The following is a 26,398-nucleotide window of genomic DNA, read 5'->3' as shown; positions in this document are numbered from 1 at the left end:
TGGAAAGCTGCTCAGGATTTATGGACCATTGTTAGTTAGGTAAATCACTCCACAGCTTCTCGAAGCCTCACTCAGAATTAGACATCAGCTCCGAAAGAACCAAGGCCGTGACTTTTCATCTCTGTATTTCTCGCACCTTTCCCGAAGCCTGTGTTCAGTGGAGTGGTGTTGACAGGCAGATTTCCAGTTCTCAGAAGGGGAAGGAGCAGAGCCTTGGGGGAACAGGATGCGTGTTCTTTCTGCTCACCCTTCGTGCTCAGTCTGCTGGCTGCAGCTACCACACCACTCAATTCACAGCACTTGGCATCTCATTTTTCACAATTCCCTTGCTTTCCTCCTGTGAGTCTAGAGCAAGCTGCCCACATTAGTGCAGAGTGGATCCGGAGAGCCCAACGTATGGCGAGGCAACATTGTCGATTGAGGGCAGACTTCAACGTATTTGGGTCCCAGTCCCACGCTTGCTTGCAAGTTCGCTCTGACTCTGGGCAATTGGCATCTGGTCTCCCAGCTTCACCTGTGAAATGATGGGGCTAGACTATAGGATACCAAAGGCTCTTGAGGGGGAAAAACATCCGAGGACACTCACATTAGCTATTTGTACTTTGGCTTCACAAATTGCATACTTTGGGAGACATAAAAGACACAGCCCTCAGATGCGGTATTTGGGGACTGCGGAGAGTCTTAGAAGGAAGGCAGGGCTAGCTACATTCTTAAAAATGCACATAGGGCATTCAGATATTCAAATATTGCTTTATCAAACGATAAGCCGAATCTAGAATAGCTGTCTAGTATCTACAGTATTTCTTTTAACCGGCTGCTCATCTCAGAGCATATTTAGAGATAGGAAAGGGAAAGCTTGGGGTGGCATGTCATCAGCTTCTGAGCTGAAAGTATCTCTTTTCTGCGCTTGCTTTGCAGGGGATTTCATTTGCATCTCCGGAATGCTTACAAGCCTCGGATGATTTAGTACGCTTGTGGCTTCATGAATCGTCCCGTGTTTATGGAGACAAACTGATAGACACAAAGGATTGTGACTTGTTTCAGAAAAAAATGCTGGAAACGGCTTCTAGATATTTTGAAGTAGGTGATGGCTGTTCGCCCTCCTGGCACCTCGAGCAACGCTCGGCATTGGGCCCAAGCTGGGGGAGGGATGAGAGTTTCCTTTCCTGGATGACAACGGTTTACCTAATGAAGGAGCTGACGTCTGCTTTGTACCTGGGAACATCCCGCCCACCTACTCCCACGTGGACGCTTCATGTGGGAAACACAGTCATGCACGTGACCACCAGCTTAAGGTGGGGCTTAGCACCCACTCCCGGTGCCTGGGTGGACAGGCCAGGCAATCTGCTTCCACACGGTCACAGCCCGAAAGCCCTTGTACGCTGACACCCCGCTGAGCGTCTCCCCTGCTCCCCGTGGGTCATGTTGTTGGCTGCCCTAACCCTCTTTCTCTCTTCCCCGATCTGCAGGGTGTGGACACTTGCGTGCTCCTTCAACAGCCCCTGATTTATTGCCACTTTGCTGGTGGTGGGGGGGACCCCCGCTACCTGCCGCTGAAGGACTGGGCGGCGCTGAGGACGATGCTCACGGAAACCTTGGACAGCTACAACGAGCTGCACGCGGCCATGCGCCTCGTCCTGTTTGAAGATGCCATGCAGCATGTGTGAGTTGATGCATCACGGCCTGGGTCTTATTTCTTGTGTTGGTTTGTTTTTTCACTAACGTAGAACTAGCGATACTGTGCACCTGTCAGTATTTTCAACAGGTCCTACTAATCAGTCGATTATCCGTGCTTGACTGTGGGCCGTCATGTAATATAAAAATATAGAAGTGTTGGGATAATGTCATGCCTGTAATAACATCTCACGTTACTTTCAGGAATGCCATCATGTGGCAACCATGATGCGTAAGCAAAGATGAATTTTTCCAAAATGCATAAGGTCAAAGTTTACAGGTGACAGTTTGGACTGAAGTCTATTAAACCTATGTCCATCAGGGGGTATGCTGGTTTCCTGTCTAACACTTGTACAAGAAGGTTGCACATTAGAAACACGAGTACTTGTCTTGGCTGTAAAAGCTCCCCATTGTGGTGTGGCATTCGGCTGGCCAGGCTCTCCCTCACCTTCTGGACTAGGCACCTCTACAAGATGCAAATACTACATACATAGCATCCTGTAAGCACCCTGCCTTCAGGGTACAGCAACAAGTATGACACGCAAGTTCTTTCTCTAACTGGGTTTACATTTCAGCAGTATAAATAGGTACTTATAAGGAAATTAACAGAGAAGGTGATGATATGTCCTAAGAGGGTGATGTGTCTAAAAAAATCAGCAGGTTGGTTCTGTTAAGTAAAACATGAGAATCTCTGTTTGTGGATAGAGGTGACATTCCAGGGATGATGAAAATGATAAGCTGGAAGTACACAAAGCTCTGAAGGAAAAGCACTCTGAAGTGAGAGCATATCGCCTGTGACCCTGGCACAGGAATTAGCTTGGAATGTTCAAGACACAGAAGGTCAAGTTGACCACAGCTCGGGGGGGGGGGGGGCAAAATGGAGAGAGGAGCATGGGATAGGCCGGAGAAGCAGAAACTAGCCTTATTTCTGTGGGGTACATTTCCTTGCATCAGGGTAGAATTTGGATTTTATTTTAACTTCAGTGAAAAGGTATTATTCAGATTCAAGCGTAAGGAGCCCTAATGGAATAGTGGTTATATGTTGTTGGGCTGATAACCACAAGGTTGGCAGTTCAAAACCCTTAGTAGGAAGATGGAATTCTCTACTCCCATCTTTTACAGCCTCAGAAACACACTGCGGCCATTCTACCTTGTCCTCTAGAGTGTGACTCAGAATGGACTAAGGGCAATTCGTTTCTTTGTGTTTTATTTGAGCATGGCAATGGTACGATGCGTTGTGTAGTCCATGTAATTCACCATTGCTGCTGTGTGTGCAAAGCAGATTTATTTCCAGTGCCACTCTCCTGGTCCAGGTCACCATCAGAGTTCCTTAACCTTCCCAAAGAAGAAACCATTAAAAACAGGGAGAGAAAGCAAGTTCTCCCTCAATGCAAGAACACTTTGTTCTATTAAACTGAGATTTCCAACACAATCGCTGAAGACAATGGAGGTGCATAAATAAATGTTGAAGAAAGCTAATGGTGCCTGGCTGTCAAAAGATACAGGATCTGGAGTCTTAAAGGCTTGAGGATAAACAAGCGGTCATGTAGCTCAGAAGCAACAAAGCCAACATGGAGGAAGCACACAAGCCTGTGTGACCACAAGGTGTCAAAGGGAGAGCGACTTGGCCACATCCAGGATCTTACGGGGGGGGGGGGGGGGGGACTCTCACGGCATAATTTAAAATGATTGTTTTCTTGGCTCCTCGCTCACCTCAGGGAAGTTTTGTGGCTTTGTCAAGGTGGTTTTGTTGTGCGGTCACGTAAGTAACAGGGATGGAATGGCTGTGCTTGGAACTATCACGTGTCTTGGCAGTTGTTGTAGGTTTTCAGAAAGGCGAGCACATGCTGGTGCAGAGATACATGACCCCCAGCTTCATCTTCTCTAAACGCTATTTAAACAAGCAAGCATCAAAATCGTGTGTGTCGTTCAACTTTAAATTCATCTCAGAAATCCACTAACACAGACAAGATGGCATCTCATTTTTCTTTGGTTATTCATATTCTTCTCGTTCATTTTATTGGTTGTAGTAGTAATATGAGGGGGCTTCAAACGTTGGTGGGAAAACTGGAATTAAAAGTTAATGGAATTTTCCCACCAATGTTGTGAGCGCCCCTCCTATTGGCAATGTCATTCTTCGTGGCTTATTTCCATAGAGAGCCTCTCGCCACAATGGAGCCCATTCCACCCCGCAGGAAGCCCACAGGACAGCAGAGAACCCCCTGTTGGTTTCCGAGGCTGTGTCTCTTGACAGGAGGAGAAAGCATTTTCTTTCACCTTGGGGGCTGGCTGGGGGTTTCGACCTGATGGCCTTCTCATTAGCGACCCAGTTTGTAACCACTTGGCCACCAGGGCTCCTCACATTCTGATAGCGTGAAAACGAACTGACTTGTAACTGTGTATACGAATAAAGCAGTCCCATCAGAAAGCACCATAGCAGTGGCTTCAGCATTCTGAATTTTCCTGGAGAAAACTACCCAAGGGATTAATTGTTCTGGCTGAAGTTTAAAGCTGGGGGACCGGGTTGGTGGTAGAAAATTATTTGAGAGGCCTGGCCTCCACGCACGTGGAAGGCTCCTCCGTGTGCGGGAGGTACGATCGTACACAGCGGCAAGTAGTCCGTCCATCCGCCCGCCGTGCCCCCGTGTGAGAGGTTCGCGCTTGCAAAGGTAAAGCTGAAGCAAAGTGTTCTGATGCCAGGACAGTTCTCACTTGTGTTTGGATGTTGGTGTGAAACTGAGCTCTTTGTTGATAATCAAAACATTTCAATCTTAGACCAAGACCTTGTATATATTGTTTCTTGATTTTAAAAATATGTGGAAATACATACCACAAAGGTTGTCGTTTTGAGCCATTTTCACACTCCCAATGCTGTACATCTCTTTGTTAAAGAAAGTACTTCATTAGCCCAAACAGAATCCCCAGACCCCTTAGGCATGAAGTCCCCTACCTGCTGTTAACACTAACGTGCTTTCTGTCACAGTGCATTTGTCTGTTGTAGATACTTCAGATGAGGGGATCATACATATCGGGCCCAGTTTGCCCTATTCTATTTCACTTCACGCCATGCTTTCTAAGTTCACCCATGTTGAAGCATGTGTCAGACGTTGATTTCTCTTCAGAGCAGAAACGACTTCTGTCGTACGGATGGAACACTTTCAAAGATGTTTTCAATCCATTCGTCCATTGCTGGTCCCTTACGTGGCTTCTCTCTCTTGACTGCTGTGAATAATGCTCCCCGTGCACACTGGCATCTAGGTGTCTATTTGAATCCCTGCTTTCAGGACACACATGGGGCCGTTTGCTGGGTCCAACCGTTCAACTCTGAAGGAGCTGCCAATTTTTTTTTGGGGGGGGAGGACATTTTGGAAGGAAGTTATAACAGCCCTAAGAGGGCAGACATTCAAGCAGTCTCTGTGCTTGATGGGGAAACGCATGAACAATGTTGAAAACTTAGCATTTACTCTAAATATTTCTCTGAAAATTAAGGCCGCTAAAGAAACCTTGCTCAACACCTCTTGGCAGTTCCTGCAGTGAAGGGGGCCCTTCTCTCCCCAGGTGCCGCATCAGTCGGATCTTAAGGACCCCCCAGGGCTATGCTCTTCTGGTCGGCGTGGGCGGCTGCGGCAAGCAGAGCTTGTCCCGGCTGGCCGCCTACATTTGCAGCCTGGATGTCTTTCAGATCACTCTGACCTCAGGATACAGAATCCAAGACCTTCGGGTAAGTAAGGGTGATAGTACTTCTCGAACATTCTGGCTGGTGGATCTAATAAGAGCGGACAGTTCTCCTGTGCTGGTTGTGATTTTCTGCATTGGCCAGGCCTCCGCCCGCCCCAACGTGGAAGAGCAGGGGCAGCTTTTCCAAGCAATGAGAGTTTGTCTCTGGGCGTCTTAGCTTCACGCTCCCATTAGAAACCAATATTCTTATCTTCTATGAAATATCTTATTAAATGCTTGCTTGCGCAACTGAACTTTTACCTGGCCTCAACGGAAGCTCCACTTCGGCACGATTAGATCCCTGGTGTCGTGGAGAGCGGGTGGGGAAGAGGGATTCCCTTTGGAAGTGCAATTATGTTTGTTCCACTTGAGGAGAAGATCTGAAAATTAAACGCAAGCAACTCTCCCGTGTTTTGAAGCATTTTAATCACAATGGTACCTAATGCTGTGGTTTGTGGCAAGCACTGGTTCACACCTCAAATACAAACCATGTGCCTTTAATATTAATAAGCACATTATAAAGAAAGAAAAACCACTTTCAATGCAATAGTGGGTTATGGAAATGTGCCCTAGACTTCCTTTCACCATGTTGATAGAGACAGGCTGGTGCCGGTTACATCCCCTTGTTCCAGTAAACCCCACACTGGAGCCTCCCTGTCGTGGGCTTGTAATGGAGGTGACAGCACGCTGGTTTCCCTTACGACGGGGCTGCAGAGAGGAAAGAAACTACAAACAGAGGGAAGGTCCCGTGTACCACTATCCCATTACACTTCTTCCCTGAGCCCACACACATGCTTCCACCTTCACATCAGCATTTTAAGCAAACGTGAGTGATTGCCTCTTCTCCTTACAGGTAGATCTTGCCAATTTGTACATCAGAACTGGAGCCAAGAACATGCCCACCGTGTTTCTGCTGACAGATGCCCAGGTTCTAGATGAAAGCTTTCTGGTGCTGATTAATGACTTGCTGGCATCAGGTGATTAAACCAACACATTCCTTGAAAGATCTTCCCCAGTGACAAATTATCTGTAGTTGCAGTGAACTTTAAATAGAGATAATTTATCTTTGAGATGTTTGCTGGGGCAGTCTTTGGGGAGACACCTATACACCTAACTAATGTGAGGTGTATCTCAGTGTGCTTGTGGATGGGAAGTGGCCTGGAGAGACCATTGGTGAAGTCAATGCTTTGGCTGCATGCACAGGCTTGGTGGGTGTGTGCATCCTAGCATGTCTTCAGTGTGTTATGCGTCTTGGAAATGTTAAAAGAAAAACGGCATTCCACTTCTATTCCAAATGCTTCCTCTATCACGTAAGCTGAACCTTTGTGTTATCAATCACATCAAGCGTGAACACATCTGTAAAATGTAAACAGCGAAGGCCTTGTAGTAATTCTCCTCATTCTTGGGCGTGCAGGAGAAATCCCAGATCTGTTCAGTGACGAAGAAATGGATAAGATCCTTTCTGGAATTCGTGGTGAAGTTCGTGCTCTGGGCTTGGTGGACTCCAAAGAAAATAGCTGGAAATTCTTTTTGGCCAGGGTGCGGCTGCAGCTCAAAGTAAGAAGCATTTGCTTTTCCTAAGAAAAACTATGTAAAATTGGCTGTTAGTGCTCTAATACAGTTCTGTTTCAGGATGTATCCCATAGGTCTGGATTCCAGTCATTAGTTTAATAATTTAATTATTAATAATTTAATAATTCATTTAGCAATTCATTTTATTATTTTAAAAATACACGTCCTATTGTGATTTGGATGACGGTTTACATCACAAATCAGTTTCCCACTCAACAATTTGCACGCATTTTGCTTCATACCGTTGGTTGCAATGTAACAGATCTCCTCCCATTGCCTTTGCTGTTTCCATTTGTCCTTTCTTTGCTGTTCTTTCTGAACTTTGTCCCTGTGTAACTGCTGCCCTTATGGCCTCAGTTGTTGATTGATCTAAGGAGGGTCCATCTCATTAAGAGCATTGTTGGAGTTGTTGATTGAGCTAAGGAGTGTCCATCTCATTAAGAGCATTGTTCGGAGTGTAGACCTGTTCATTGTCTGACTGAACTCTGAGCTGCAGGATGAGGAGTTCAGTTCCAAGCTTGAAGGGTGAGTAAGAGCCACAATTCCAAGGGTTCAGCCCATCTCCATCAGGCAGCCTGATCTTTGTCACTACTTTGAGTTTTGTTCTCCATTTGTCTCCCATCCTATCCAGGAGCTTCTAATGTGATCCCTTTCAGAGCAGCTGCTACTGGTAGCCAGGCACCATCTAGTTCTCCTGTTCTCAGGGTTGTAGAGACTGAGGTGTGCATGACCCATTAGTCTGCTGGACTAATTGTTTCCATGCGTTGTTGATTTTCATCACTCTTCTTTCCTTCGGAACTTAAATTGTCACTTGCAAGCGTTTAAGACCCCAGATGCTACTCACCAAAGTAGGATGCAGAATATTGTGTATGTTGTGGACTGTGTTGTGCCAATTGATGTCTCCTGAGACTATGGTCCTGACTTAGTTCATTCATTCCCTTAAGGGATCTGGTTATGGCTTACGAAGTTTTCATAACTTTGGCTACTGTGAGCTCTACTGTAGTCATGATATAATATAGCATATATAAAAACATTCTATGGAGAAATATCTCATTCAAACCTAGATGGATTTATTCATGGATATAGTCTTACTTGCCTTCCCATACTTACTCAGCTAATGTGTCAATCTGGGTATATGCTTACGGATTACTGTTATGATAGGACTGTGTACATAATTGCACTTAGTTTTGTTGCTTTGAACTCTTGTCTCCTTCCGGTGTATTCGTTGTCTTGAAATGTTAAGCTGACTTCACCATTATTGTATATCGCCTTACCTTACCCGAATTCATAGAGTAGAGCGCACAGTAGCCAACATCAGGAAGTACTTAGAAGAACAATGTAGGAAACCTCACACTTCCCAGTCTCAAAACAGAGCACACAGCCATGGTAGTCAAAACAGCCTTGCGTTGGCTAGATGACAGCCGCGTAGCCCGATGGAACAGAATTAAAACCCAGGAGTAAATCTGTCCACCCATGGAGAAATGATCTTTGACAAAAAGGCAAAACACATTAAATGGGGAAAAGAAAGTATTTTTAGCAAATTGTGTTGGCAAACCGGATCTTCATTTGGGGGGATAATGAAATACAATGTATATTTCACATCAGATAAAAATAGTAGCCAAAGGTGGACCAAAGGTCAACATGTAAATTTTAAAGTGATAAAAATTTCCATAGGAAAAAACAGGTATAAATATTGTTGGTTGAATACATGCCACAAATACACCATTAAGCATCACTAACAAAAAATGGCAAAAGATAAACTATATGAGTACGATTTCCTTAAACTTATATGTATCAAAACATATATCTGTATATTAAAGACTTGTATATCTAAAGATTTTAGCGTATAAAGAGAGTCTGCCAAGTTGGGTGGGTGGGAGAATTGACAACATATGGGACAAGAGTCTAATTTCTAAGAGTTATAAACTACTTCACCTCAACAAACATACAAAGATTTTTAAAAGGGCAAAGGTTATGAACAGACTCCACCGAGAAAATACACAGGCAGCCAACAAACACATGAAGAAATGCTCACAAGAATCAAAATAGCGCCAGCTCATTTCACCCCCTACGTTAACAGCAAGTTCAAAGATAAATAGAAAAGAAAGGTGGACAAGGGTGTGGGGAAGCTAGAGCTCATGGACACTGCTGGTGGGCTGGAACGTGGTGCGGCCACTTTGGAGGAGGGTGTGGTGCTTCCTTCAGCTGGAAGTAGAAATGCCACATGGGCCAGCAACCTTACTAAGTAGGAACATACTCTTCAAAAGAGAACCATGACACAAAGGGATATAGGCACACCCTTGTTTCCACAGCTTTATTCGTAATAGCAAAATGATAGCAACAACCTAAGTGCCCGGAAGTGGGTGACTGGGTCGACTGTAGCGCGTATCCCCAGCGGAATGCCGTGCAATGCTGATAAAGGACGGCCGGGGCACACCTTCTCAGGACGTATCGGAGGTCATTCTCGAAACACACTCACTGCCACTGAGTCAATGCTAGCTCCTAGCACCCGGCCCCGTGAGACAGGGTACAACTGCCGCCATGAGTTTCCAAGAGGGGAACTCTTTACTTGGGAACAGAGAGCCCCATTTTTCTCCCAAGCAGCTTTCTAGTGGTTTAGAACTGCTGACCTTGCAGTTAGCTGCCCAACATGTAATCAACTATGCTCTGGGGCTCCTCACCTGCAGGTGATTATGCTAATTGAAATTCATGACACACCCCAAAACTATTGTATTGTAACCACTATTGTAAAAAGTCAAAACGTTTTCACACTGAAAGAAAGATCTTTGCTGGTTCCCAGTAGTTCATTTTAAAGAACAGCTGAAGGTTTCCTTGCCTGTGTCTGAAAAGTGCCTTCCTGATGGTCCTCGTGATCCTGAGATGGTACGAAAGCCTGTGCATGATGCCTGGCACAGTGTCTGCAGCCCCCAATTGAATAGACCGGGTCTCTGCCCTTCGTGAGCTCACAGTCTCATGGAGACCATGGACTTTCGTGGACAGTTGTAATGCAAGGCAAATGTGAAGCTGTCTGGTGCCTGGGGAACGATAACAGTAAAGCTCATAGCTCTACAAGGAGATCACTATGTACCGCATGTACTCGTGCATAAACCAAGTTTGTCAGCGCACTGTTTATGCAGTTTTGTGGTAAAATTACCTGTCTTGGTTGATATTAGGGTCAGCTTATACTCGCGTATATATGGTATCCTTCCTAATTAGAGTAGGTTATCCAGGAGGAAATAATATGTTATGTATCAGACATGAATCAGAAGTTACGAGACATACTGGGAATGGGAGAAACTTTCAGGCGAAAAAAAAAATTGCTTTTCTCTGAGAGTGTGGATGGGACTGTATAATGTATGCCTGCAACAGGAGCTGCTACCAGGGGGAGCTGCTACCAGGGGAGCGAGGTTGATATGGCTGGAGAATTAAAATAAGGTGAGGCGAAGTATGTAAATCATCAGACAAGTAGTAATGGGGAAACAGTGAATTAAGGAAATAGCCATTCTGTTGGTACTTCAGGGACTGTAAATTGGTAGCATAGGAAAATCTCTCATCACATTCAGACAACGTCCATGGTTATTTTAAGGGACAAGGTTTTAAAAATCTCTCATAGCCACTGAGTCAAATCCAACTTCTAGTGACCCTACAGGACATGGCAGAACTGCCCCTGTGGGTTTCCGAGACTGTACCTCTTCACAGGAGTAGAAAACCTCCTCTTTCTCCCAAGGAGCGGCTGGTGGTTTTGAACTGCTGACCTTGTGGTTAGCAGCTCAACCTGTAAGCACTACACCACCAGCGCTCCTATGAAGAAATGGTAGATGATAAGTAAACACTGGATTTGGATACTAGAATTAGTAAGTAGAAGTAGCATCAACACACTTGCCGTTTCGGTTACAAGAGCACAGGAGTGGTGTTTTTACATTGCCTTTGGAATATCAGTTTCATTTCAGAAACCAATTGCACTCTGCCTTTGAAATGAAAGTTAAGCACAGGGCCTTGAGTTGTGCTCTCAGAGTAGCTACACTTTAGGCAGGGGCAAGTAAAATGAATGTACTTATCAGGACAACTGTGTGAACAAAGACCTTATTCTGTTCACTGTCAGCTAACATGGACAGAGTCGTGGGGTAGGTAATATTGGGAAGGGTCTTGAGAGCGGGCGGTCAGAGAACATTGAAGGATGTTGAGAAAGGGAGTAACTTTATTTTTAAATCATTTCATTGGGGGCTCGTAAAACTCATCACATTCCATACATACATCCACTGTGTTGTGCACATTTGTCGCCATCATCATTTTCAAAAAATTTTCTTTGTACTTGAGCCCTTGGTATCAGCGCCTCATTTTCCCCTCCCTCCCCACCCTCGCTCCCTCATGAACCCTTGATAATTTATAAATTATTATTTGTTCATGTCTTACACTGACCGATGTCTCCCTTCACCCACCTTTCTGTTGTCCATCCCCCTCGGAGGGGGTTATATGTAGATCATTGTGATCAGTTTCCCCTTTCTCTTCCACCTTTCCCTTACCCTGCTGCTATCTCTACTCTCATTATTGGTCCAGAGGGGTTTATCTGTCTGGATTCCCTGTGTTTCCAGCTCTGATCTGTGCCAGTGTACATCCTCTCGTCTAGCCAGACTTGTAGGTAGAACTGGCATCATGGTAATGGGGGGGGGGGAGCATTAAAGAACTAGAGGAAAGTATAGCATCAGTGCTCTACTGCACCCTGACTGGCTCATCTCCTCCCCACAACCCTTCTGTAAGGGGATGTCCAGTTACCTACAGACAGGCTTTGGGTCTCTGCTCCTCACTCCCCGTCATTCACAATGATATGATTTTTTTTGTTCTTTGATGCCTGATAACTGATCCTATCGATGCCTCATGATCACCCCGGCTGGTGTGCTTCTTCCATGTGGGTTTTGTTGCTTCTCAGCTAGATGGCCACTGGTTTATCTTCAAGCCTTTAAGACCCCAGATGCTGTATCTTTTGATAGCCGGGCACCATCAGCTTTCTTCACCACATTATATTATGCACCTGCTTTGTCTTTAGCCATCATGTAGGGAAGGTGAGCATCATGGAATGCCAGTTTAATAGAACAAAGTGTTCTTGCATTGAGGGAGTACTTGAGTTGAGGTCCAATGTCCATCTGCTACCTTAATACTAAACCTATAAATATATGCACATAGATCTATTTCCCTGTCATCATAAATAAATATATTTACGTATGTACATGCCTGTATGTAGACCTCTATAAATTCCCTTTGCCTCCTAGTTCCTTCCTCTTATTTCCTTTTACTTTCCTCTTGTCCTACTATCATGTTCAGCCTTCATTTGGGTTTCAGTAATTCCTTTTGGGTACATTGCCCTTGATCAAGCCCTACCAGGCCTCCTACACCCTCCTTGCCATGGATTTTGGATCACTTGCTGTTCCCTTGTGCCTGGGTTTGTTAACACTCACTTTCTTCCCCACCCCCATGTCCCCCCAGCACCATCGGTCCCATTGTTTTCTCCTCAAGAGTGTTTATCTGGCCTACCTTATCTAGATAGATCTGCAGAGATAAAAATATGCACAAAAAAGAAGACAGAGCAAAACAATGCAACAAAAGAAAACAACAACAAAAATGACCCACAAAAAGAGAAAAGCCTGTAAATAGTTCAAGGTCTGTTTGTTGACCTTTAGGAGTATTTTCTGGTTGAGTCTGATGGGGTGCCAAGCCCTGTCCCCACAGTCTATGTTTGGTACTTCCTGGGGACTTCGTTGCTCTCTTCCCCTTGCTGTTGTGCTGCACACCCTTAGTGTTTTAGCCTCAGTGTGGTGGGGTCAGATCATGCGCAAGTCCCGCACTGTGTCTCCAGGGTTGTACCCCATGGCGTTATGGGTCAGTGAGAGTAACATTCTTATAAGAGGAAATTTCTCTTTTAAAATATTGAAAGAGTGGTGATGCGAAAAGTGTGGTGAGGGATATTGCTCGCTCTTGGAATAACCCAGGAGTGGCCAAGGAAAGGAGTTGGGCAGGTGGCAAGCCCACGAGAGATTTCAGAATAACCTAACCAGTATTGGGCAATAGATCAGATTTGGATATGAAGTGACCCTTGCAGGTTATGTTCTCAGAAGTGTTCCTATAAGGGTAAATAACGTGAGAAAAGATCGCCAGATTGCTCATGCACATCGTGACCAAGTCTCCAACACAATGAGCAAAGAGAGGGTGTCTTCACATTGAAAAAATACAGAAGGTATTTTGTTTCATTCTGTGCGTCAGAAAAGAGCACCTGGCAAATCCCTTACCTTTATAAAGTGCCTTGTTTTTTGCAATGTACTGCTTTAAAAATTCTAGCTACAATCCAGTAAATAGAAGTCGGATTTCAGGGATAAAGGAACTGAAGCTATCCTGCAGCCATCGCAAACACCTAAGATTTAGCCCACGGTCCTTAGCCCAAGATGGAGCCTCTAGGTTATCCTGTAGGGATTTAATGTAAGGAAAGGACAGCACCGAGAGGCCACATAATATGTGGAAACCGGCAACACTCCAACTCCTAGCAGGAAGTCAATACAAGAATATCGTTCTGAAAAATTCAGATTTCCTTGAATAGCAATAGATAGTTGCTGCTGTTGGGTGCTGTCGAGTCGATTGCAACTCATGGCACACATGGCACACCCATGTGACAAAGAGGAGCTTCCATACATTTCCTCGGTGGTGACGCTTACAAAGTACGCCCCAGGGCTATTGTCTTCTGTGGGCTTGAACCACCAACCTCTCTGTTAGCAGCCAAACCCTGAACCTTTGCTCCGCCAGGGCCCTTGGGAGAAGCATTGGTGGTGCAGGTGGTATTAGGTGCCCTTGAGGTTATTACAGACACCCCTTGAGTAGTTTCATGCTTATTTTGTAATTCTACATGTAGGACTATATATTTAGCCATTTTTAAATTTGGTCAAAGTGTAAATTTGGTTGGCATTTTTATAATTTTGATAAGGAATTACAAATTACCTCCAACAAGTTGGTGTCAATTTCCACTTGCACCAATAGAATGGAATTTTCTCTATTTTACATTCACATGTAAGACGTATTCCCAGCATAGTTAACCACATGATTGTCATGAACTTTTTGAAGCCTTCTCATATAGGATAGCTGTTTTGTTTATTTTTAATGTTTCATTGTCATTTCTAAGGTTGGCTTTTGATTCAGGACATACGATGTAGCAGAGAAATTTTTATTGAATTCCTTTTTCAGCAACTGCTGAGATAATTACATGGTTTATCTACTTGGGCATTTTAATATTCATATAGTCATACCTAAACCCACTGCTGCTGTGTATACTCTGACTCATAGAGACCCCACACGACAGAGTAGAACTGCCTGCCCCCGAGGTTCCCCAGGCTAAGGCTGCAATGTCCGTGGAACCAGGCTGCCACTCTCGTGTGGAGCAGCTAGTGGGTTTGAACCACTGACCTTCCAGTTAGCAGCCAAGCACTTGACCGCCGTGCCAGCAAGGCATATAGTGGCTTTCTGTACAGAAACTTTATGTTGGTGTTAAGTCTGTGCCCAGGAGAAAGATGAGACTTTCTGCTTCCAAAAGGAGTGACAGTCTCAAAGAGACAGGACAGTCCGACCCTGCCCTGGAAGATCAGTCTAAGTCAGAATCAACTTGATGGCAGTGAGTTGAGTGAGAAGTCTATACATCAAATTTATATTCACATTTGTTACTGGGTGATCATTTTAATACTTCTGTGTGTGTAATGAAAATACACATAGCCAAACACACATGCACTCAATTTTTATATGCACGATTCAGTGGCCCTGGTTCCTCTGCGCGTGTTACGACCCTCATTGTACATTCACCATTATGTCACCATTCACGTAGACTGCTTGCCACCTAAACTACTCATCTATGCTTCAGGGTTTCTGTTGTCCGGTAGAGCTTGTAGAATCATTTTTGTAGTCACATTTTCTAGCATTTAATCCTGTATAAGCTAGAATTTATTTTAAAGTTTTGGATCATCCCTAACCTGCCCCATTGTCCCAGCACTATTCCTTAAATCATCTCATGCATACCTATTAAAATTGATCGCTTTCGTTAGCGTGCCTAAGAGGAATGGGGTCTTCTGCTCTGATTGCTCTCTCTGCGTCATGGTCAAAGTCACTGGCCGGCTCCATGCCTGCAACACTCAGGCAGAAATTAATATGGCATAAAATGAGTCACCTTTTAACTGAAAAATGGCAACTTTTCCCCTTCTGTATCATATTTCTTAACTGTAAATCCTTTAAAAAAGAAATTTCAATAACTGTTAGTTTCAAGTATCATTACATTCAACATATGTACTAAAGATTCAAAGTTCCCAATGCACGGAGACCTCCTTTGCATAGCTCTGAGCCCGGCAACCTGGGAAGCGAAACGTGGTACAGGGTTGTTGAGCACACCTGGCAGGCCAGGCTAAATGATGGGCAGTTGCCACCCCATTACCCGTGCTCACCATGCAAAGCTAGTGCCCATTTGGAATGCAGAGCCACTGAGAACGTGCTGGCATCCAAAAGGTGACCTCTTGATCCAGTAGGGCAGTTCTCATTAGGGAGAGCCAGATGTAGGTCCTTGAATTGCTTTCACTAAGCCAATGAATGCGTGCCAAAGGCCTTCTCTCCACATCTGTACGTGTGAGTCTCTCTCTCTCTTCCTGGTTTGTCTCACAACTAGTCTAGGCCTTTCATCTTTCTTGCTGACCTCAGGGATACAAATTACTCCTTTCTGGCCTTCTTTCCTGGGCATCCAAGGCCAGTGAGGCCTGGCTTGCACAGCAGGCTCTGATTCACTAAAAGCTTCGATAACTGTCCGTGTCAGCCCAGTCGTTTCATCTGTGTCATCATCTAGCTGGTCCATGCAACGTTCATGAGAACATAAGAAGTACGTGTTCATTGTCGAGAGCTTAAAAGTGCTAAAATGGAGAAGAGATGCTCACATATCTAGTCTCCCATCAGAGCTCATGTTTCCTTCCGATTGGTGGGTCCCTCCAGCTTTCTATATAGGTAGAAGCACATTCAAAGTTGTATTCAAAACCCAATTATTTTTGACTCTCACTAGATTTTACGTTTTTATCTGGGGTGTTTTATTAGGATTTTTTCCTATCAGAGAAGGCTTGTATAGCCCTAGTGGCATAATGGGTTCCATATTGAGCGGCTAATCACAAGGTCAGTAGTTCAAACCCATCAGCTACTCCCTGGGAGAAAGATGAGGCTTTCAATTCCCATAAAGAATTACAGTCTTGGAAACCCACAGAAGCAGTGCTGCCCTGTAACATGGTTTGCTGTGAGTCAAAATCAGCATGACGGCAGGGAGTTGTTGGGAAGAAAAAAATATCAACTATTTCGTCAAGAATTTGCTGTATGGAGTAAGCTATTTTAACTTAAATGTACTTTTCCCCCCAAATGACCAGTTGTAGAAGATACCCTTTATCTAGTTAAACCCTTTGCCAAATTTTCTATTGTTTTGTAATTTATATTGATACACAGGCAGTGATATGTTTTATATGTTGTCACCATGCGCTGTCGAGTTACTTTCCACCCATGGCAACCCTCTCTGTGTACAATGGGTGAATGAATGAAACGCTGCCTGCTCCTGCGTCCTCCTCACCGTCATTGCTGCGTTGTGTGGTCACTTGTTGGAGGTCTTTCATTTTCAGCAACCTTCCACTTGAGCAAACATGGGATCGTTCTCCAGAGACTGATTTTTCAAAATAGATAAGACCAAGCCCACCATTCCAACATCCGAGGAGCATTCTGGTTATACCTCTCCCAAGGCGAATTTGTTCATTTTTCCCCTAGCAGTCCATAATATAGTCAAAATGCTTCACCACAGACTCTGTCCTTTAAGGATGCTCTGAATTGAAGTCTATTCAGTAGCAGTAGGTCAGGAAACAGACAAGAGTGTCCCTCCCAAAGATGGTGGCTGACTGCCTTGCTTTGCATGTGTGCTGCTCTCCATTTAAAGTGATGCAGTCAGCTGCCCTCTTGGATCAGGACACCGCTGCCCATTTCCTATTCGAGGTAAGATCTGATGGGCAAGAGATTTGGTTGCCCTGTAATGCCTGCGCTGCTCCTGTTCACATCAGCTGTGATAAAACTGCTTTTAAGTGGTTTGAAGTGTTGGTGTGATTCTTCCTCTCCTGGCCTAAATGTTCTTTACTGTCCTCACCCATATTATTCCACAGACACGATAGCATCGCCATGACAAGGTCCTCTACTGCTTTGGGCAGAATTAGCGTCTTTGAAATAAGGGAGTTCCCCCATTCAGTCAAAATGACCTGTTTGCAGGTAGACCTTCACGTTTCTCACTGTCATCTTGTTCATGCTGAATTTTTTAACCGATCATTGTGGATGAATAAGAAATGGCTAATAGATGGGCAGGAAGATGGAGGGATGTTTATTAATTTATTTATTGAATAGTCATTCATTCCAAAGGAGTTTTACATGTTGTTCTTTAGCATCTTCTGTGAAGACTGTTACATTATCTTTGAACTTTTACTCCTGTTTTCCAATCCTCACCTCCTTTCCGGCTCATATCATATGAGGGCCAGAACTTCCTGATCAACATTTTAAAATGCTGAGATTGGCCAGGCTTGTCGTTTTTATTTTAAGGACAATGACTTCAGTTTTTCATCAGTAATTGGTAGAGGGAATGTTACCTTAGAGATATGATGTGCATACACAAGCATAGATCTTTACACACTTGAAGGGCTTTCAGAAAGTACATCAGAAAATAGATATTGTCTTTCCAATCACTTTCCCAACCAGCTTTGGAAGCTTCTTCTACGCTATAAACACACACACACACACACACACACACAGCTCTTGGTGTCACAGTGATTGAAGTGCTCAACAGTAATCAAAAGATCAGTGATATGAATCCATTGGCCTGGAGGAGAGGGCGGTGGAAACCTGCTTCCATGAAGACTGACAAGCTCAGCGCTCTAAGGGCAGCTCCCCGCTGACCTTCATGTTGAGGCTATAAAGAGGTATTACATTTCATCATGGCTGTTCTTGGTGAACTCAGAGTTCACTTTCTTCTGCTGCCTTCTTCTTGGCTGGTTCTCTCGTGATAGTTTTTAAATGCATCTCCTCCCTCCTAGCCTCTTGAGAGAGAGTCAAGCAGGGTGTCTAGCCTTTTCTTCGTGGTTTTATATTCAATTAATTTCTGAGAAACTCCCTCCCTGTCAATTTTCAGGACCTTCTTCCACCTTTTCCTGAGTTTTGTCTTATTAATGGCTTCTTTAAACCACGTCTGATTGTTTTCTTCCTCTTCTTTCTTGGATAGACGAGTGAGTAGTTCACATCAGGGATTTAGCAACACATGGGAGGTGTGGGGGTGGTGTTTGCTGTTGGCTCAAATGGCAGCATGTCTAGGGGATCTGATGTCTGGACAGAAATACTGGCTGTGTTCTCGTAGCCAGTCAGCCTCTGAGTGTAGCGGCCTGTCTCATGGGGTAAAAGACTTCGGACAAACACAGTCATCTTCATGAGCTCTCATTGGTCTTGTATAAAAACCCAAATACCGCCCAATAGCAAATCAGATAGCTAAGCACGCCACACTTGCATAATTGCAAAGTCAAGTCTCTTGGTGTGTACATCTGGCTGATGAGCAGAACATTTGGCATCTTCTCCTTTCTTCGCCTGAAAATGTCGGTTAGGTGATCAGTAAGATGTGCCATCTTTTACCACTGCTGCCTCTTCCTCTTGGACGTGCCTGCCTTGCCCCAGTGCTCTGTCAGTGCGTCCCAATGAAACCACTGCCTGTTGGGACGGGGAGGCCAGGCGCCCTCTGAGCATAGTGCTCGGCTGCCTGGCTTCCCATGGTCTTGTCGCCGTCTACATCAGAAGAATGTAAAACCCCGCAGGAGACCAGGGATGCGACCTTGGACTCTGTAGAGTGTCTGCACTCTGAGATTTCATTTAAAAACCGCCCCCCAAATTAGGACACCCATACCAATATTTTAGTTGGCCCAGGAGAGTGTTTGCTTTATGAGCTGCCATCTCCGTACTCCTCTGTTTACTCATGTGTGCAATGACAGGAGCCTTGGTGTGTGTGTGTGGGGGGGGGGGTGGTATCACAAGTAGGGTTGCTAACTGCAAGGTCAACACTCAGAACCACCTGCCATTGCATAGGAGAAAGATGGGCTTTCCATTCCCATAATGAGTCACCATCTCAAACACTCACAGAGGCAGTTCTGCCCTGTCCTATAGGCTCCCCAGGAGCCAGCATCAACTTGGCGGCAGTGAGTTTGTGCAATGGCTATTTACCAAGTGCCTACGATGCACTGGGTGCTGGGGGTGTAACAGGGCACTGAAATTGCCCACCTGGAACCTGCCTCGTTGCTGGGAAGACATACGGTACTTCAGTCCAATAAGCTCACAAGCAAATATGAAAGTACAACTCCATAGATGCAGATATGAGAGGCGTGGGGTTCATAAAATAACAGATGACAGGGCAATGGAACGTTCACTGAGGAAAATGTTATCAGGAGAACCCCAATGGGTGAGTAAACGCCATCTCTCTTGTTTTATAAAAGAAAATAAAAGTTAACCCCACACAGAGGACACCCCTTTAAATTAAATACACTTCGTGTTCTGAACGGCAGAACCATCTTTGTCACACTGTGCTGACGTTCAGAAATGGGGTTTCCCACCGAGCCTCGGGCCTGGCCCTGCGCTGCCCTCCGTACCTAAGTGTAACGTGACCACACTGTCCCCGAAGAAATGCCGGCGACACTCCTACCTGAAGAACTGGCCCTGTGGGTTTCTGAGTCAGAGTCTTCAGGGGAGTGAAAGGCCTGGCCTTTCTCCTGTCAACAGGCTGGTGGTTTCCAGCTGCCGATCTTGCCATTAGCTGGCAGCCCAAGCAGGCCTCCTCAGGAAGTCCTGACGCACTCCTTAGTGTCTGTTGCCCTCAAGCCCCTTCCAGCTTAGGGACGCTCTGGGAGAGCAGAAGAGCCCACAGTGTTTCCAAGGCGGACTGCCACCTCTCTCTTCTGCGAGCAGCTGGGGTGGAGGAGTTGGTGGGGACATTGGGAGCTGGGAATTGTCAAGCACTTAGTCACTGCACCACAGGGTGCCGTTCTTTCATCAGCCCCAGGCTCGAGTTTAAATGATGGAAATTAGATTGCGCAGCCTTATCTGATTTATTTTAATATTTCTAGATTTTCCATGCACTCGGGGTATATAGAGATTGAGTATCTGCTTCTTTCGGTTAGAAGTAGGTCTGGCAATTTGCGTTTTTGACAAGCACTCTGAGATTATGCTTTGAAAATGAACAGACCCCCTCCCTCTCTGGTGTGGAATTATAGATGACATTGGGGAAATATTCATTTATAGGCTAATATGTAGATTAGTGTAAAAAATAGTCTTCAACTCTAAATTTTGGGACAGGAAAAATCTTTGTATACTTCTGTATAACTTTGCCAGTAAATAACGAAGGCATATCATTGAATTAACTCAACAAAAGCATTTCCCTGAGACTGAACAATTTACAGCAGCTCAGGTGTTTGGCTGAAAATGAAATAGTAAAGGATACGGACCTCCCAGCTGCACCACCCGAGGAAGACGTGGCTGTTTGCTCCTGTGCAGACTCGCAGCCTAGGAGACCGTTCCACTTGGTCGTGTAGCATCAGTACAACTCCTGTGCGAACTCACAGACTAGGAGACCGACTGTTCCACTTGGTCGTATAGCCTCATGTAGCTCCTGTGCACGCTCACAGACTAGGAGACCGTTCCACTTGGTCGTATAGCATCAGTACAGCTCCTGTGCAAACTCACAGCCTAGGAGACCGTTCCACTTGGTCGTGTAGCATCAGTACAACTCCTGTGCACGCTCACAGACTAGGAGACCGTTCCACTTGGTCATTTAAGCATCAGTATGGGTTGCAATCTACTAGGCAGCAGCAGCAGCAGCAGCAGCAGCAGCAGCAGCAGCAGCAACAGCAGCAACAGCAGGCTTTTTTTTTTTTTTTTGCTTTCAGTTTTCAAACAAACCTAGTCCAGTTACATTGCTTTCTAAGTTATTCTTAAAACACAACAAGTCCAGCCTGGTGTAACTGAATTTATTTCAACTCATGGAAATCCTAAAGAATGAAGTTTTACTGCTCCCTCCACAGAGTTTCCAAGGCTGTAAGCAGAGTGCTACATCTCTCCTATCGAGAAACTGGTGGGTCTGAACCACAGACCTTTGGACTAGAAGCTGCCACGTTACCACTGGGCCACCAGAAAGCTCACTGAAACTCACTGTCATTGAATCCCTCTGACTCAGAGCAACCCTGTGGGTTTTGAACCGTCCCTCTTTGCAGGAGTAGAAAGTCTCGTCTCTGGCCCTCAGAGTGGCTGGTGGTTTCAAACTGCTGATCTTGCAGTTAGTAGCCCAACATGTAAGTACTGCTGCATCCGGCTCCAGAGCTCCTCTTCCAACCTGGTTGTTTGTCCATAACTAAATGCACCAACTACAAAGGTGATTTTTTTTTTTAAATGCAGGCTCCTAAATAAAGGATTCGTTCTCATTCTCTCTCGCTTCCTTTCTCCCTCTCTCCCCGCTCTGTTGTGCTCTCTTTCTACCATTTGCTACAGTTGTGTGTGAATGTAGTTTCTCAAGTTGTCAGAAATGAGAGGGAGCTTCTAAGAAAGTAGAACTTTTCAAGTAAAGAGAAAAAGGAAGGCTGATGGGAAGAACTGAGATGCACGTGGAAATTGTGCGTTGTGACCGAGCTTTGCTAACACATCAATGCTAGAGCGGCTTCTAACTAGAATTTTGAATATAATGAATAAGTAATCAGTCTGTTTATACAATATAAAACTTTTGGGATCATGTATCTCAATTTGTTAACTCCTTATGGTGCATAAAGTAAACACACCAAAGTGCTGTGGAGTGAAATACACAAAAATAACCAAACTCACTGCCATTGAGTCAATTCCGACTCCGCGCCACCCCACAGGACAGGGCAGAACTACCCAGCTCTGTGGAAGTAGAAAGCTCCATCTTCTCCGAGGAGGTTTCGAACTGCTGACTTTGCAGTTAGCAGCCTTGCACGCACCCACTGCACCAGCAGGGTGAGCCACTCCATGGGCCACACGAGGTAAAGATTTCTGTGCTGTAGATTTTTAATTGGAAGAATTAAAAATTCAGACATGTCCCACAAATACCGATTTTCTGAATCACCTGATCATAAGCAGATGCTGACAGAGAAAGGTGTATGGTTAGGTTCATAGCCTCAAGTGTGAATGCATTTGTAGAGAACAGCGAGCCGAGGCTCGTCCTCTCAGACTCATTTCACCCAGCCCCCAGACTTGGGAGGACGGGGAAGAAGGAAGGAGTCCTATAATCCAGGCCCCTGTCTGGGTTCGCATTTCAGACATCTGGTCTTACCGAAGCCCATTGAATGAGGGGCAGAATCCCTGGGATCTGGCCCGGCCTGACTCCAGGGTCCGCCCCTCTGCCCAAGTTCGGATGGCACACTGTCCCATGGAACTCGGGGACTCCTGACTCAAAGCTGCACCGGGGATGCTGAAGAGCCTGAGGGAACGTGGTCAGGCTTTGGACTTCCTGAGACACGCACACGAATGTCACTTTGCACAAACGTGTACGCTGCCTTTCTTTCATCCCTTTTAAAAATTGGGGAGAACTCAAGTCCTATTTCATTGTACATGGAGAAAAAAGAAACATCTGCGTTAGTCCAACCTTGAGTCGTGACGTGTCTGCGGTACAGTTTATGGAGACGGATGAGTTGCAGATTGCAGGGCAGCAGAAAGTGAAAGTCATTATTGGCGTGGCAGACTCCTGGTGATTTATTTTGCGTTTTACTCCTATTGGGGTCACGCTATGAGGCGTCAGGGAAAGGAAGGAAGCTCCTCACTATGAATGGCAGAGGGGCAATCTCGGAGATGCCCAGGTTCTCTGCGGCAGCCACTTGGAGAGGTTCTACTTGGACTAGCAAGGACTTGAATGTGGATTTGCACGCCGTCGGCCTGGGGATGGCGCCCTGTCACGGACGGCCGTCTTGCACCGTCTCAGGTCACCATGTGATTCTTTGCTCACCATCACCCCTGTTTCTGCCCTGCCCCATGTCTCCACAGATGATTCTGTGTTTCTCTCCCGTTGGCCCCACGCTGCGAGCTAGAGCTCGGCAGTTCCCAGCCATCGTGAACAGCACGGCCATCGACTGGTTTCATGAGTGGCCCCGGGAGGCCCTGGTCTCAGTCAGCAGGAGGTTCGTGGAGGAAACCAGGGGACTCGAGGTATGCTGTGCCCGCCTCTCACACATACATTCGCATACACCCACCCTGCCAGACGTCCTCCTTCCCTAAGTAAGTTCCCAAATACACTGCGCTTCTCTGCAGGAAGTTAGCACCGTTTGTTAAGCATCGTAAAACCATCTTGGTTTGATTGCGTTCTATGGAACATTAATGGATGGCCTTTGCAGACCAGGCTGTATGTGCTGTGTGCGTGTGTGTGCATGCACATGCCCAAACACAAGTGTGTTCTCCATGGCTGTACTGACTCGTCGGAAAGCCAAGCTCCTTGCTTCCTTGCATCATAATGGGGTTCACTGTAGCTTTAAGCCTACAATGTAAATACGAAACAAAAACGTAGCCATCCGTAGCCGTGCCAGGCTTGATCTTAGCACAGGGAGGCGATCAATTGTGATTATTCTCGTGACAGCACTGACAGGTGAAGAAACAGCCCCCATAAATTCAGCAATCATGTGGCCAAGCCAGTGGATCCGCTTTCTTAAGTACATTATGCTTGCCTTGCGCCACGATGAGAACCAGATCTCTGGTTGCATTGCAAAATGGTTGCGTGATCAAATTAAAGACAATTAAACATTAAAAAAAAAAGCATTCTGGCTGAGAGCGCACAGAGAATGCAAAGGTGCAGCTAGGATTTCATTCTACCTAGCACCCCTCTAGTTAGTAGATGGGAAAGCTCATGGCGGTGGCAAAAGTCCCCCAGAGAGTAGCGTCTTCCTTCACCTACAAGGTTGGATGATGCCTAAACTAGACAGTGGCTCTCAGTACTGGAAACCAAATTTGGGATATGTCAGGATGGATGCCTATTCCCAGATGGACATGCATCTTAAACATGGACAACTTATTGTCCCCTCCCTTACTCTAATGAGGGTCACTTCAGCCTTTCTGAGACGCGTTTTTGGCATTGTGTGATTATTAGGTCTTTTAGTGCCAGATGGTGAGAAATCTCAGATTGTTTATTAATTTTTTGTATGCAGCAAGTGTTACTGTCTGTTGTGTTTATTTTGCTTTAACAACAACAAGACCCCAGTGACACAGGTCTGCTGTGAGTAGGAAGTGACTTGATGGCAGTGATTTGGGTTTGGGGAATGGTGGGGTGATAACAGATAAACCCAGATGGGCTGTCCAAGAAGTGGTTGATTGATAACAGCAAGGTCAGCCCCTCACACCCACTAGGGAGGAAGTAGAGAGCGTGCGCCCCTATACCGAGTGACGGCTTCAGAAACACCAAAGGTGGGGTCCCTTTGAGGTGGACTCCCCTCTGTGACATCGGGTGTCGGTAAGCACTCTGGCAAGCATTCCACTGTACCGATACAAATTGTAGAAGGAACCCTCTTTCCTTTACTTTTGCCCAAAGAGAGCCATAGTTTTGGACTTTGAAGGAAGAACCGCTAACCTGTACACAGTGTCTGGGGGCCCGGGGGGCAGTTCCAAAAGTTTGTGGACAATTCCCTTTTCATTCCATTTTTCCCAAGAACCTTTGAAAACCCCTTCATACATGTATAAGTCAGACTTTAGATAGGATAGTCACAGACTTCCTCTCTCCTCTTCCCTCCCCTCCTCTACCCTGCCCTGCCCTCCTCATGCTCCCAGTTAAACATTTCTACAGATTGAGTGGGGAAATCATCTCTCTTAGTTCTCTGTTTTTGCCACATGCAGAACACCCTTTCTGCTCTCTGTCTCTACACAGCCTCGTCCCTAACGTGGAGTGCACCTGTCTGAGACTTTTTAAAAAGTCATAAAGGTGTCTTAGAGAAACATGACCTTTCTTAGATCTCTATGAAGTCAGAATTGACTCAATGGCAGTGCCTTTGTTTATATCACTGGATATAAGAATAAGTAAGTGTACATGTATATCTCTATGAACAGATAACTAGAGAGGTGAAGATGAATTTTTTTCTCTCTGAGTTACTGCTCTCTCCATCCCCTCCTCCGAAGGGTTACCCAGATAAGCCCTGCTGAATGGTGGTGTAACAGCCAAGCCCTTAGCTGCTTCCCAGAAGTTGACAGTTTAAGCGCCCTCAGAGGCCCCACAGGGAAAAACCCAGCGGCCTGCTTCCAGAAAGGTCCCAGCCTAGAAAGTCCTCCTCTGTCCCATGGGGGTCCCTGTGAGTTGAAAATGGACTCAGTAGCCCCTGGCAACACAAACCCTAGCATTAGTTAAGTCAGCCAGGAGGCGTTCCATACTCTCATATCTTAAAAGATTTAAATAATTGTCCCAGTTTTTAACGCAAATTTCTTGGATATATTTCTAGGTTCATTAGGTTCCTGGAATAATTCGGAGCATGGTTTTAGTCTCCTGTGAAGTAGACTAAATAGTCATTTGTTACAGGGAGAGAGTCACAACTCTGTCTGTGCCAGTTGATTTCAGCAGGCCAGTTCAGTGATTCAAAGACAACATCCGTGCACTTTGTTTCTTAATGACATGTGTTCAGGTGGGAGAAAGCGACGGCTAGCAGTATTAACTGGTGTTTGGCACAATACTTACCACCAACGCCCCCTTCTCGCTTTTCAATAAATTATTGTCGAAAATATACAGAGACTATCAGCCAATCCAGCAACATCTACAGGGGCAGTCCTATGACATGATGCTCTTCAGGGTGTGCCCCATCCTGAGCTTCCTTTCTGCCTTGATCCCTCCCCACTATCAAACTCAAGGTCGCCCTTCCCCCTTCACCGCCCCTACTCACACCCTCCTTCCCCAGCTTCCCTCACAAACCACGCTTTCAGATTGGTCCCATAACACAGTTCTTCAAAGAGTACAGAGCTGCGGGCAGGCTTTCTTTAAGCTGCTGTTGGTCTTAGAGAGGGGCGAGTCTGAGTTTAGGGTTGAAAGATGACCACAGGGCAGGGCGTTCGGAACTTCACAAACACCCCTTGTCTTTGCTGCTTCCGTGGCACCCTGGAGGCAGGTGCCTTCCGTTGCTGCTGCGGGAGCGTTCATCTGCCGGTGGCCGTCGACACCTACCGGCGGAGTCGGGACTTGCGTCTCCTTGGGCCTGGGGGCTCCTGCCAGGTGCCACGCTGGATCTGACGGTATCTGACGCCTCCTGTAGGCTGCCGGAAGCCAGCGAGGAATTGGACACACGCGTTACTGTTGCCATCGAGCTGAATTATGCCTCGAAACAAATTAGCCAGATGATTTCATTTCCGTGCAAGGTGCCTA

The 26,398-nt window shown here is 45.7% G+C and overlaps 1 protein-coding gene across 1 annotated transcript in view; it reads left to right on the top strand.

Annotated features, from left to right (window-relative positions):
* DNAH11 (dynein axonemal heavy chain 11) overlaps positions 1 to 26,398 on the top strand; it is a 319,324-nt gene that overhangs the window by 171,349 nt on the left and 121,577 nt on the right. Inside the window, exons 50-55 of the mRNA XM_075557332.1 lie at positions 919 to 1,080; positions 1,470 to 1,663; positions 5,233 to 5,395; positions 6,245 to 6,368; positions 6,806 to 6,948; positions 23,059 to 23,220. Of these exons, the coding sequence (XP_075413447.1) occupies positions 919 to 1,080; positions 1,470 to 1,663; positions 5,233 to 5,395; positions 6,245 to 6,368; positions 6,806 to 6,948; positions 23,059 to 23,220 (948 nt within the window). The remainder of the gene's footprint in view (positions 1 to 918; positions 1,081 to 1,469; positions 1,664 to 5,232; positions 5,396 to 6,244; positions 6,369 to 6,805; positions 6,949 to 23,058; positions 23,221 to 26,398) is intronic.

The sequence above is a fragment of the Tenrec ecaudatus genome, chromosome 9 (genome assembly GCF_050624435.1).
Source record: "Tenrec ecaudatus isolate mTenEca1 chromosome 9, mTenEca1.hap1, whole genome shotgun sequence".
In the NCBI taxonomy this organism is placed as follows: Eukaryota; Metazoa; Chordata; class Mammalia; order Afrosoricida; family Tenrecidae; genus Tenrec; species Tenrec ecaudatus.
The sequence above is the reverse complement of the archived record's forward strand: the minus strand, read 5'-3'. Positions and strand labels throughout refer to the sequence as shown.